Source organism: Lycorma delicatula, chromosome 12 (genome assembly GCF_047948215.1).
Source record: "Lycorma delicatula isolate Av1 chromosome 12, ASM4794821v1, whole genome shotgun sequence".
Classification (NCBI taxonomy): domain Eukaryota; kingdom Metazoa; phylum Arthropoda; class Insecta; order Hemiptera; family Fulgoridae; genus Lycorma; species Lycorma delicatula.
The window spans coordinates 50,540,666-50,554,612 of record NC_134466.1 but is presented as its reverse complement, the minus strand read 5'-3'; the positions used below and the strand labels follow the sequence as shown (position 1 = coordinate 50,554,612).

The 13,947-nt window shown below is 27.6% G+C and overlaps 2 protein-coding genes across 4 annotated transcripts in view; one reads left to right on the top strand and one right to left on the bottom strand.

Annotated features, from left to right (window-relative positions):
• Positions 1-12,158, bottom strand: part of scaf6 (SR-related CTD associated factor 6) — a 54,875-nt gene extending 42,717 nt beyond the window's left edge. For both annotated transcript variants that reach the window (XM_075379844.1, XM_075379843.1), the window contains exons 1-4: positions 11,981-12,158; positions 9,573-9,743; positions 4,649-4,768; positions 79-287 (exon numbers count right to left, since the gene is read on the bottom strand). In XM_075379844.1, the coding sequence (XP_075235959.1) occupies positions 79-287; positions 4,649-4,768; positions 9,573-9,743; positions 11,981-12,005 (525 nt within the window). In that variant the 5' untranslated portion in view covers positions 12,006-12,158. The remainder of the gene's footprint in view (positions 1-78; positions 288-4,648; positions 4,769-9,572; positions 9,744-11,980) is intronic.
• A 244-nt stretch (positions 12,159-12,402) lies between these two features.
• The window catches only part of Skp2 (S-phase kinase-associated protein 2), a 33,611-nt gene continuing 32,066 nt past the window's right edge, over positions 12,403-13,947 (top strand). For both annotated transcript variants that reach the window (XM_075380085.1, XM_075380084.1), the window contains exon 1: positions 12,403-12,476. In XM_075380085.1, coding sequence (XP_075236200.1) covers positions 12,454-12,476 — 23 coding nt within the window. In that variant the 5' untranslated portion in view covers positions 12,403-12,453. The remainder of the gene's footprint in view (positions 12,477-13,947) is intronic.

Below are 13,947 nucleotides of genomic sequence, written 5' to 3'. Positions count from 1 at the left end.
TGGTTCTGTAATCGGTTCACAATTCAATCAGTTAAATTAAAACTGCAAAATATAATTAAATCTGATACAATAACTTACTGTATGTTGTGCTGACAAATTTAATTCACTTTGCCTTATCTGATCTTGTAAAGTAGCTTGCTGTTGTGACAAAGATTCTGTTGAAACCGACACACTTTGTTGATGAGGAAGCTGCGGATGTGATGATGCAGAAGATGTTTGTGACTGTTGTTGAGCAGCTAACCACTGTGCTGCAGTAACTGCAGCTGCAGCTAAACTTAATTGAGATCCTAAATGTAAAAAAAATATTTTAAATAAATAAAAAATAATATTTCTTACACAAGACTACTACATTCCCTACAGCATTTTGAAATTTTCTTCATAAGAAAAGTCATCAATATACTCTTTAATAAACAACAATCCAACATTTAGTTATTACAATAAAGAAAAGGCAAAGGATAATTTCCTCTAACAATGATACATATGAGGAATGAATTTTATAAACTGATTTCCTTAAGTACTTGGGTTTACCCAATTACTATCAAATGTATTTAAAAAAAAAATTATAAAATCTCTTTGGAAACCACATTCTTAGTTTGAAGTTTAGGACAATGAGTAGTAAAGGCTTGATGGATCCCATGTTCTTGATAACATCACATAGTTGCCCATGAGAATAAACATCACTTTCCATATCTACTCCAACAATTTTAAGGGTTTGTCCTTGAGATTTATTTATTGGTGTAGTGAATGCTACTTTTACTGGAAATCAAAGTCTTTTAAATTGAATGGGAAAGTCGGAAAAATGAGAGCAATTCTTGATATAATTACTATCTTGGGCATAGGATGAGCTAGAATATTTACAGTAAAATCCTCTTTTGTATACTTTTTTTAAATTAAATGATCCAATCTTTCTTAGATCTTTAATTAACCCATTAATTATTTTATAGCTGGTAGTACCAAGGAGTTTCTTCAAATTTTACTTTTCGTTTAAAATTTTTGCTAAAATGCATCAAATACTCATAATTAATTAATCAATACAGGAGATTTTTTGTTTGCCTGTCATGTTTTATCTATTTTATTATTTTTTTTATAAAATTAAATTTAAGCAAGTCAATTCTGAAGAATTGTGAAGAGTGGCTTCACTACTACTTATTCAGTTCTTGTGATTCCTCATATAGCAATCAAGGTGAAACTAAGACTTTATCACTGAAAGAAACATAATCCAGAACTTCAGTCCAATTTTTATTGACAAAAGATTAAATATGATGACAATATTATAAATGACTTTCATAGTTTGGTTCTTTCAATTCATGAATAACACAAACATGGTAAGCATGTAATACTTATGATTTTTGTAAGCCTCAAAGCTGCAGGCTGTTCTCATATATTTTACAAGGATATGTTATTTACGGTTAAAAAAATTAGACATTTGAAAATTTAGTTCAGAGTAAACTAAATAAAGTTTATAACAAATAAAGGTGAGTTTTATTATAACTTTTTTCTCATATAATATTTTAAATTTAGAATCTTTGATTTTAACTTTACAAGGAACTTTTGTAAATTGTGTGATACTTCTTAGAGAAGTGATTAAGGAGTGGTGAACCATCTTTCACAATTCCACATGAAATTTGTATTTGCTGTGCAGTAATCTGCTACCTTGAAATAGGGCCTTTATTTTATGGTATTCCACAAGGGTTATTTTTTTCAAGGTCCGAACGGTTGCGAAATGAAAACCCAGCGCAAAAATCGGATGAACCTTGGCGCATATGTGTTGAGCAGCATCTCTAGTATGGCCTTCAATCACGCCGTGTCACTTCGTTTAGTTCTGAACACGCAGCCAGCACGTAAACATGTCTACAACAATAGCATCTCCCGCCAAGAGTGAAGTGCGTGCGGTAATTCGATTTCTTCAGGCTGAGGGGTGTAAAGCAGCTGAAATTCATAGACGAATAAGTAATGTGTAAAACTTCAATGAGTTACAGCAAAGTGCGACAATGGTGCAGGAACTTTAAAGCAGGACATACAGATGTTCATGATGCAGGCGATCAGGGAAGGAAGCGAGTGTCAACCGATGGTCTTGTTGAGCGAGTGGATGAGGCAATTCGAGAAAATCATTGGTTCACAATTTCTGTATTGAGTGATTCGTGTCCTGAAATTTCAAGGTCAGCTCTATACAACATTGTGAGTGAGAGACTTCAGTAATGCAAACTGTGTGCGAGATGGCCGTACACTGCAGCTGTAACAAAGAAGCTCCTGCAGCGTTTCGTAGGGAAGTGTTTGATCACCCACCATACAGCCCGGACTTTGCTCCATCCGATTTTCACCTCTTTGCTCACATGAAAGGTGGCTAGGAGGACAACATTTTGGCACAGACATCGAGCTGCAGACCAGCGTAGAAACATGGCTGAAAATACAGGCGGCTCCATTCTATGACGAGGGTATTGGAAAGTTGGTACCACACTACGACAATGTCTAAATCGGAGTGGCGACTATGTACAGAAATAGCGTAACTATGTAAGTACTTGTTACAAATAAAAACTTCTTTATTTTTACTGTGGTTTTAATTTCATAACCGATCGGACATTGAAAAAAAAATAACCCTCGTATATATGATTAATTTTATCATGACTTAATCCAACAGTTAACAGTATTGCTAGAAAATAACAAATCATAATGTTGGTTTTAGCGACTGTTAGAAGTGATAAGATACCTATAATATGGGAATTACTTTACAAATGGTGGGCATAGGATGAGCTGGAATATTTACAGTAATAATTCTCTTTTGTATGTTTTTTTAAAAATTAAATGATCCAATCTTTCTCAGATCTTTAACTAACCTGTTAATTATTTTATAGTTGGTAGTACCAAGAAGTTGTTTCAAATTTTTACTAAAATGCATCAAATACTCAATTAACTAATCAATACAGGAGATTTTTTTTTTGTCTGTCATGTTTTTATTTATTTTTTTTTTATAAAATTAAATTTAAGCAAGTCAATTCTGAAATCCATTTTTCATGGTCCACTACTAATTATTTAACTGTTTTTAATACATCAAAGAAAGACAAGATTTCAGTATTTTTTATTACTAGTTAAAATACATTCATTCATGTTTCATTAAAAAAGTTTTGCTATTCAGAAAGGAATATGGAAAACTACAGAAAGACTTTGCTTCAGTTTTGTAAAACAAAAATGAATTTTTTTGTAAATTTACACAAAGCTTTTAATATATAGAACATATGTAGAACTTTATCTATCTACGATACATTGAATATAAAAAAGATACTTTTTATAACCTTATTTGAGTGAACCATATAGGTATCAGTTATAGAATATGATTGGATCAGTGACTCAACATATTTTTCACCAATTCTATCTTATATTATTGATGTAAATCCTAATGGATGAATAATGATATAAAATACGACCTGATATTGGTTTAATCCTTGTTACTATCTTGATAATGAAGTTATCAATCTCAAAGTTAGATACATACAGTGGTAAAATAATCGTTTAGATTAGAAAAGTAACTCTACAGCTTTAAGCAGACATTGGTACAAACATCACACAACACTTTGATTTATACATAAAGATAACTTTCCAAAGATATGAAAAAGTAAATGGTTACTTCTTTAAGAGTAATGTCACATATGAAACATATCTGTCTTTGCTACAAGACCTTAAAGAATTTTCTGGATAATGTTACATTACAAGAGAAAAGCAATAATGTCTAATAAGAGAGAAAAGCATCAGACAATTTGGAGTGATTATAAGGAACTTTCTCAATAGAAAATTTCCTAACAACAGTATTGAATGATGAGGTCACATTTATTGGCCAACCATATCTCTAGGCTTTACAGGTTTTGATTTTATTATCTTGTGGGTCCATTTGGAGTCTGTTATCTATCAGATCCAACAAATATTCATGAAATTAAAAAAAAGTACTACAATAGAATATAGTATAATTACAAAAGAAATACACTAATGGATGAAGGAAATGTGTAGCTATGAAGTGAAATGGGTTTACAAGGGGGAAGTTGGCTGGGAAGTTAAATGGATGGCAAACATTTCAAACTTACAAGTAATGAATAAATAACTAATATTTAGGATGTAATACTTTTTTTGAATAATAAAATACATTTCTTTTACTTATACAATTTGATCACCTGATCTGGTATATTCCTACTGTGTTATGAACTTTTGGTTCATCTTTATTTATGGCTTCAAATTTACTACCTTATATAAATACGTTAGCAGATGTTACCTGAAACAGAAATGAAGTGCACAACAATGATGAAATGCACAACAGCGTGCATGACAATTTCAGGATTGTGGAGTAAGTAATGATTAAATTATGATGTAGTGAATAATTCACTTGAACCACTGTATGTAGGATAACAGCAATTTAAAAAAAATGCTGATATGAAATAATTTATAAGAGATAAGTTGTTTTTTCACAAATTGAATGGAGTTATTAATCTTTTAATTAAATAACACTAAGAGAAGAAAATAATAAATGCAGTGAGTGTATAAGAATGAGTTTTTACAGGTTTCATTGGTAACAGGTAAGCCATTCAGAAGTTGATATCTTAAGAGGAAGACAAAAATTCAATTTCCTACACACAAATAAACAATCTATTAAATGTTAACATACCTTGAAGAGCAGCTGTTGTTTGTATTGGAGAATGCTGAGTCCCCATTATGAGTGAATTAATGTTAGCAGGAGGTCCAGTACCAACAGCATTGCAATTTGAACCCTGCTTCTGTTTTAATACTGAAATAAAAGAAATATTTAAACTTTACAATATTAGTAAGAAAAAATAAATAATATATAAATTTAAAGAACTTGATCGACCTAGTGCAGAACAATAAATAAAGTAAGATGACACTTGCTTATTTTTATCATATATACAAAAATGTTTTCGTGAATTTCTCGCATCCTCAGTTGTAATCCATTTTTTTAAATTGTTCATGTCAAATTACATATTACACATTATCAAGAATAATAACAAATATTTCTCTTTATTAAATATATATAAATATATATATATATAAAATACAATAAAAACTATGTTAAACATTTTTTTTTAATTATAAATTATAAAAATCATAAATTTAAAGTTAAAAATTACATCATGTATTTCAAAAACTATAATAACTGGATGAAACAATACATATTAGAAAATAATTTCAAATAAATAAATGACCCCACTAAAACGTTTATAAAAATAACTTAAAGTTTAACAGCAAAAAACCGCAATGTTTTTAATTATATCAATAATTTAACATATCACTCCAGATTATACCCTTTTGAACCAAGAACCAAGTGGACCAATATTAACTAGACTTCCAAAAATATACCTGGTATACCTACGCGACCTTTAATTAATTTTACAACTGCTCCAACTTATATTATCTCCAAAATAACAGATAAAATACTTGAAAAGGAAAGGATAAAAATGAATTTAGATTACAAATATAATATAAAAAATGGATTCGAGTTTGTACATAAATTAAAAGACTTAACAATTGGAGATAATACTAAGATGATTAGCTACGATATTAGTAATATGTACCCTAGGATACCCATAGTTAAAACAATAATAAAAAATAAATTAATATACAATCACAAAGACCATTTTATTTATTGATAATATTATTATTAGAAATGTATGCCAACAAAATTATTTTAAATTTGATGACGGGTATTATACTCAGGAAAATAACTTAGATGGGTTTTCCTTAGTCAGCCATCATCATGTCTGAGATTTATCTACAAGATTTTAAAAATAGAATTATTTATGGCATTACTCATACTCATGATATCTTATTATGGACCAGGTATGTTGATGATATTTTTGCGGTCTATAATCCCGTTATACAAAATGAACATCTAATAATTTTGAACAAATTTAACTCATACTATAATGGGTTGAAATCTACTTTTGAAATTGATATAAATAGATATAAACAATTACTTAGATGATAGTATCAAAATTAATAATAAAAATAAATAATTTTATAACTTCAGTAAATAGGAAACCCACAATACATAGATATACAAATCATCTGTGAGCACAAAAAATCAATACATAAACAAACATGGTTAATAGAGAAATTAATTACACAAAATATAATTAAAATAAAAGTAAATTAAACAAAGAAATAGATAATATAAAACAAATTGCTACATATAATGGTTATAGTGAACCTTTAGTTGATAATAAATACAAAAAACAAACAATAATACATATTTAATACCAATAAATGACACAAAAATTGACAATGTATATTTAAAATACGTATATAATAACACTTGAAAATATAACAAAAGTTTATGATAAAAATAAATTTAAGCTTGAATACCAACTTACAAATAATCACGTAAAAAAACATTTTTTTTTGTCTTCAGTCATTTGACTGGTTTGATGCAGCTCTCCAAGATTCCCTATCTAGTGCTAGTCGTTTCATTTCGGTATATCCCCCCTACATCCTACATCCCTAACAATTTGTTTTACATATTCCAAACGTTGCCTGCCTACACAATTTTTTCCTTCGACCTGTCCCTCCAATATTAAAGCGACTATTCCAAAAAAATATGATCAAGTTCTTTAAATTTATATACTAGTACAGAGGAATATGGTTATTAAAAGATTGAGTTTAGAAAAAAAAAAATAAATATATCTATATATATATATATGTATATATACATATTCACATAGATTTTATTAGATTAACCAAAGTACAGAATAAATAAAATAGGATAAGTTATTTTATTCCACTATATAGGCAGGAGCACTTTCACGTGCATTACATCTCAAATTACATTACAAACTTCATAAAATATAACTTATCACGCATTTATTTATTTAATTTAAAATTTAAACCTTTAATCTTTTTATTTTAAGAATTTAACTTTTATTCAGTTAAATTAAAAATTAAAACAAAATTTAAATATGAAAAATTAATGATATTTTACTATGCATGATTTTTAGTATGGACTACATATGTTGACAATATTTTTGTACTCTATATCTAGTTATATGTAACAAGCATTTAATCACTTTTAACACATTAAATTCCTACTATAGAGGATTGAAATTTACCTTTGAAATTGATAATAAAAAATAAATAATTTAGATGTTAAAATTGAAATTAATAATAAAAATAATCAATGTGTAACTTTAGTATATAGAAAACCCACATCTAACAAAACCACTATACATAGATCTTCAAATTACTTGTGGTCACACAAAATTAGTTTTTTATCGTCTCCATACAATAACTTTATACAAAGTTACAACATTTTGAAAAATCGCTAAACATTTTTTTTGTTCGTGAAAAATGTTCTTAACCTAAATATGAGTTTCAAAACCATCTAATTGCATTTTTTCAAATTTACAAAAGTAAAATTTTTTCATATTTCTACGAAAGTGTACTACGAATAAAGTAAAAAAAAACGCTAAGAAACTGATGGAATGGTCAAATATAACAGGCTATGGCTACGTACACAATAAAATTAATGTGACCCAACATGATTCTGATTTGAGGTTAGAAACTTTTGGGTCAAGCTTGGGTTGGGTTTAACGTAACAACTTTTGCAGTGACTAAACTTGATTACAACAAAAATTGGACTATTACGAATTTTGAACCATTCACTATTTATTAGCTATAGAATTTTTAATGTTTTTTTATTATTTAATGATGGTATTATTTAATAATAAAACCTTTTAAATATATTTTACAAATTTGTTTTATAATTTGCAACCAGCAGACGTAGCTAGTTGCAAAATCAACAATTTTGAAATTCAAAACCATCTAATTAAGCAAAACTATTGCAAAAGTAGCTAATTATAATTTTCAATCATTATTTAAAATTATTGGAGTGTGGTATACTTGTTATTATTTCCTTATTTAGTACTGTATGATTTTTCTTAAAATTTCAATAAGAAAGACAACATCAAAATCACTATCATTACAAACAAAAAAACAGTCTTTGCATTTCCTGAACACATTAGGTTGCTTTAATTAGATGATTTTGCAACTCACTGAGTCAAATGAAAATAATACAGATACATACCTTTTGTGCTAAAAAAGTTTCTAATATCGATTTTAGATTGCTCCTGTTATGGGATTGCAGTCTGAACTAGCTCAAATGCATCAACTCACTCGCACTAATTGCAGCACTTCAACAGGGAACAGAAGGTAACAGAACTTTCCTGCTAAATCCAACCTCAAACATTCTATAATCTTCGAGTTTTACCATAGACCATCCAGACTTTGAACAGTTTCCCACTCGTTCACCAGAGAGCGCTCTTGCTATGATTCAAACATGGTTTCTTGCTGCGAAATACTATTATAACCTTTTCATATCAACCTTTCTCATTTAACTAAATCATTCAGGCAAGGGCAAGCGCTCCATCCTGCTCCACCGTGTTTATTTCTATGTTTGGAACCAATTTCTAGCAATGTTAAGCAGCAGGAGATTTCTCTGGATTTTTACTTTGATAATAATCCAAATGATCTTTTACTCATTTCATTATTTGCTTTAGTTTGCCCTATTATTTTGGAAATTGCAATTATTGTCTTTTAATTTTATAAATGTCAAATTTTTTTAAAGATTTGGTTTTTCTTAACCATTATAAAGGACTGAGATACATTTTCTATTTAAGTCCAAAGTAATACTAAATTAATCGTTTTTCAAAATTGTTTTTTATGCTGCTGCTATATGAAGGCCATGTATAATTTTTGTCCATGCTTTCTCTGATAAGTCTTTTTCAATATGGTGAAGTGAAGTTGTTTTATTGTATTTAATAAAATTTTTTGGTCAATTCTTTTCTGGACATAGTCGATAAAAGATTGAACTCTAGAAGAAACCTTTGAACATAGCTGTACCTTTAACAAAATTCATTGGTTGGGCAATATTGTAAATCATCGCATTCAACATTGTCTTCTTATGTTGAATAGAATTGTGATAATATATCTATCAATTTATAAAGTAATTAAAGGACCTAAAATTGCAATTATTCTCCTTATAAATCGGTTTATGAATGTAATATTTGCCCCTAGTGTTATTACGAATTTAAAATTGGCTGGCTTCCGTGGTGTGAGTGGTAGCACCTCAGCCTTTCATCCGGTCTCAGGTTTGTATCCTGGTCAGGCGAGGCATTTTCACACACGTTACAAATTATTCATTTCATCCTCTAAAGCAATACTTAATGGTGGAACCGGAGGTTAAATGAAAAAAATACAAAAATAAATAAAAAAATTGGGAAAGAAATAATTCTTTAGTATCTCTATATTAAAATCTAATTCTTCATAATTAAATACAGTACATAAATTTAAACTGCTCCAACTTCATATTTGTTAAAAAGCTGTAGCTAAAAAACCTATTTAGTTACATTTTTATTACATTTTATTTGTCAAAAAAAAAACTTGCTAATAAAATGTTAAAAGTTATGGTGTTACATGTTTCTGAAATTATTATTATATAAAGTTCTTTCATCAACTATTATAAATAATAATAACCTCAAAAAAATGTTTAACAAGAAACGTTTAACATTAAAAAATCAACTTACTTGCTTGTTCAGTAGTCACTTTATACTGATAATAATTAAAATGTTCACCGCCAAAAAGGAAACTAAATTTGGGATTTCCTTTTTGTTTATTTTTTGTCATCAATTCAAAATCAGGTCCATTACGTGCTACAAACTGTGCCAGTTTATCAATTATATTTCTTAATTCAATATCTGAAAATAAAACTTAATTGTATCAATAAATTTATAAAATAATTTGGAACAGAATGGTATATCATGCAGTAAAATTATTCAACATTTCTTCAACCAAATCTCCAGCAGAAAAATTCAAATTACAAATTAAATTTATTACTAAATTTATTATTAGTAAAATAAAAAAAAAACAACTTACTTACAAGCTTAGTAGTCACTTTACACTGATAATTAAAATATTCACAGCCAAGAAGGAAACTAAATTTCGAATTTCCTTTCTCAAGGGAAATTTTTCTAAATTTGGAACCCTTTATCAATGAGGTCTCATTCCACTGTAATTGACTATCATAATATAAAAACTTAAGAGCAAGAGTAAAAATTATGAAGAGAGAGGTTGAGGTTAGAAGCAAAGTTAAATTTTTGTGACAAGAGGAATAAACCACAAACTCATCTTAATAGTTGTCAGAGTTGGATACAGAGTCAACTGTTGTAGATAACACAACACTTTTTATAATGTGATTATCTCTCACGTACATGACTAATAGCATGTAAAAGTGTTGGTTAGTCTCTCTCTATAGTGACTATATTTACATTAAACATAAATTCGGCCATGTGTCCCACAAAATGGTATTAAGTATTTCCATACCTTGGTAATTGATCCTTTACTTCTCTCTACTAAAATCTAATGTTAACTCTAATTCTAAACTCAACCTCAGCTCTAACCTCTTTCCACAATGGATTAGCATCTGAATAGGTCTTGATAACTCACAAAACTGGTAGCTAATTGATTAGAGAACTGATAATGTGACGTGGAAAGAATATTAATCTTTAGATTAATTTTTAAATGATACTAATTAAAAAAAAACAAAAAAAAAATGCTAAATAGTCTGTATTACTGTTCAACATACACATAGATATTGTTCAAATAATTTTTATTATTGCATTTTGACATGTGAATTATTTTGTAGTTATTTTTTATGTTTAATATGTTCATATATAAATCCTTTTACATTATTTTATGTGTATATATACTTTAAATAATTAATATGAACATTAAATCTTTTTTTTTACTAAACCTTTTAATTAAGAGTTTATTGTATGATACTATCCTGAAGGAGGTTTTACCACAATTACCCTAATCCATCCAAGCACATGTGGCGGCAGTTTCTTTTTTATTAATGGAGTAACATATCTACTCATTACTGATGTGATCTATATAATATATTAACAAAAATAAAATAAGTTATTTTATTTTCACAAAATCTATTTAAAAAATCATAACAGCTATTTTGGTACACAGTACTTTCTTCAGATGTTACAAATAGAATACTACAGCTTAAAGTACATTAGAAAGAAAATGGTAAACACAAAACAAAAGAGATACAATACATAAAAGAGCAACATTGGGGAATGCACATATTTATCAGTAATATATAAATTTAACAATAAATACAATTAGAAAATTCAGAAAAACGGGATAGCGGAACTAACAATAAGATAAAAGCTCATCTCTCACAGATGTTCATATCATCAAAAAAAGGTACTGTATACCGAAAGAGCTGTTGCGATTTCTATAAATATTTTGTGTAAATCAAATATATTATCTTGTTAATTTTCTTTTCGTTACGATGAATTTTCATTAAGTAACGACTTCATTCATCGATTACATTATGTGTATAGATCAGAATAAAAAAATTGATTTATTTATCTACATGAAATGATACATGGAAAAGACAGACTTTAGCCATGAAATAATACAGACACCACATGATCTAGATGCCAACATACCAATCACTTAACAGTTATTGGGTCAATATATTAGGGTTAATGCTTCATTAACTATTACACTGACATACTAGATTCAATTAAATGTTACATTTAAAAAAAATTATAAGAAGTTTTGTACATAATTAAAATATATGCTTAATCTACACAAAATCATAACAAGCCTACTACACAGAAAAAATATTCTACTCAAATACTTGGCAACTCAATTCATTAATGAGGGGTTCAAAAAGATCATATATTTTTCTTATTTGCACGCTTCTATAACAACTTCTATAAAAACAACAGCTAATCATCAGGCTATCGATTTAGTGTAAAAAAATATGAACAAATTATATCAGTAATTAACAGGTAACATAAAGAAATAAATAATGCTACTAAATATCAGTAATATCTTAACCCTAAAAAATAAACATCCGTAAACTGAACAACTAAAGTTATCGATCGTACAATTAATAAATAAAAGCTATTACCTTGAGGAGGTTTTGGTAACTCCATAATAAAACCTTTACACTCTTAAACACGCGCGCACAAACATACACACACACTAAAAACCACAAAAATGAACTTTTCCAGTTATGTATATCTATAAATCATAACATAGCCTAACATTACCGGTAAACGATAATCAGCCATTTGTAGAGTGCTGTTTCTATGCCACCTTCATTCCATTTCATTCTACACTGTTTTGTTTACTTCTTTTTAATTCAGTTAATGTTGGCAAGAAATAAATACAAAAATAAATTACAAGCTCTTAAATAAGCATTAAAATTTAAAATTGTTGAAAATTAATTATTTTAGTTTAAGTGCCTATTTGTGAGTATAGTTTTGTTAAGTTGGTACAACTTAATCTTATTTACGTTTCGAGCGCGCAAATAGCTAAAATGAAACTATGGAGGGAATGAACATGTCTCACGTCGTTGGTTGACGTATTAAGAAGAGTAGAATGAGTTCCAGCCCTATTTGTCGGTAATACTCAAAATTTATTTAGTTTCTTAATAATTTTTGTATGTGAAATTGTAGCAATTAGTCTAGTTTAATATTTTTTTCCCTTTAAATTTTGTTTACCAATAGTCATCTGCAAGTTGCTGCCAACATGGCTATTTCAATTGATCAAATACATATTAACGTAATAGAAATATATTGTATTATTTGAATGAAATCTGGTTTCTCTGATGTTTCATTTAAGGGAATATTGTTCATACGAATTGTTAATATACTTTATTCCTATAGGTTTTAAACTGAAATTAAATTGTTGCAGAGTATGTTTTTAACTTTTATTTTGAGTATATTGTGTATTATAAGAAGGTAGGTATGTGTTAGATAAATTGTAGTTATATATATGTTGATTAATAACTTTTTGGAGTATTTTTATTAACTGAAGTGGAAATTATTGTAGGTTAACCTTTTCCCTCCATTTCTGAAGAGGTTAAGTCTCATATTTGGTATCTGAGTTATGTTATTTTTAACTTATTTGTAGGCTATTTGTTAATTTTGCGTTATCTTGTGAATTGTTTGTTTTATTTAACATTTCTTAAATAGCATGTAATACAAATGAAATGTCTATTTCTTTGATGATAATTCATATACTGCTAGATTTAAGCAATTCTCAGTTTTAATAGATTAATTACATTTAAGGTGTTTAGATTTATTAATTTTTTCTTAATGATTTTTAATTATTTAAATTTTAGACTTTTTTTTTAAGTAATAGATTTCCAAGCAAATTGAACTGGTGTTTTAGAATGTGCAATTTTATTAATAATATTTATGTTTGTATATATGTTGTTTAAGTAATTAATAATGCATAATATGTGTTGTTCAACAATATTCTATTCCTAGAAAAAAATGTGAGGTAATTAGAAATTACCTGTCAAAGAATGACATTTTATTACAGATTAGATTATTAATTTTATTATAAAATTTAATAAATTAAACTTACAGATTGTGTGGTAGTATTCCATATTTTTATATTAAAAAGAATTTATATTGTTTTTTTTTTAATGAATATTGTGGTTTTAGTGGATTTATTGTTGTGGATTTGGAGGGAAAGTGTTGTTTTTTTTTTATTTCTATTTTTGTATATAAAGAAGTAGGGGAAAAGAAAGTATTAATGTTGAGTAAGCCAAGCTTTGTAATAATAACTTTTCTCAATACTTCATTAAATTTTGACATTCTGTTTAGTGAAAAAATGTATTTTTTACTTTAGGCTGAGGCTGTTATTAAGGTTCTTCAAAAATTTAAGTTAACATATAAATGTAAAAAAAAATTATAATTAATGTATACTTATATTTCATATTAGGTTGTCTTACTTTTAAAAGTGACCATAAAATGAATATTATGTAAAAAAAAAAAAAATTCAATAAATTCTCTTGGTATGTTATGTAGCAAAACTTTGTTGTTAAAATTAAGAAATTTTTGTAATGAATTTATAGTGCTGTCA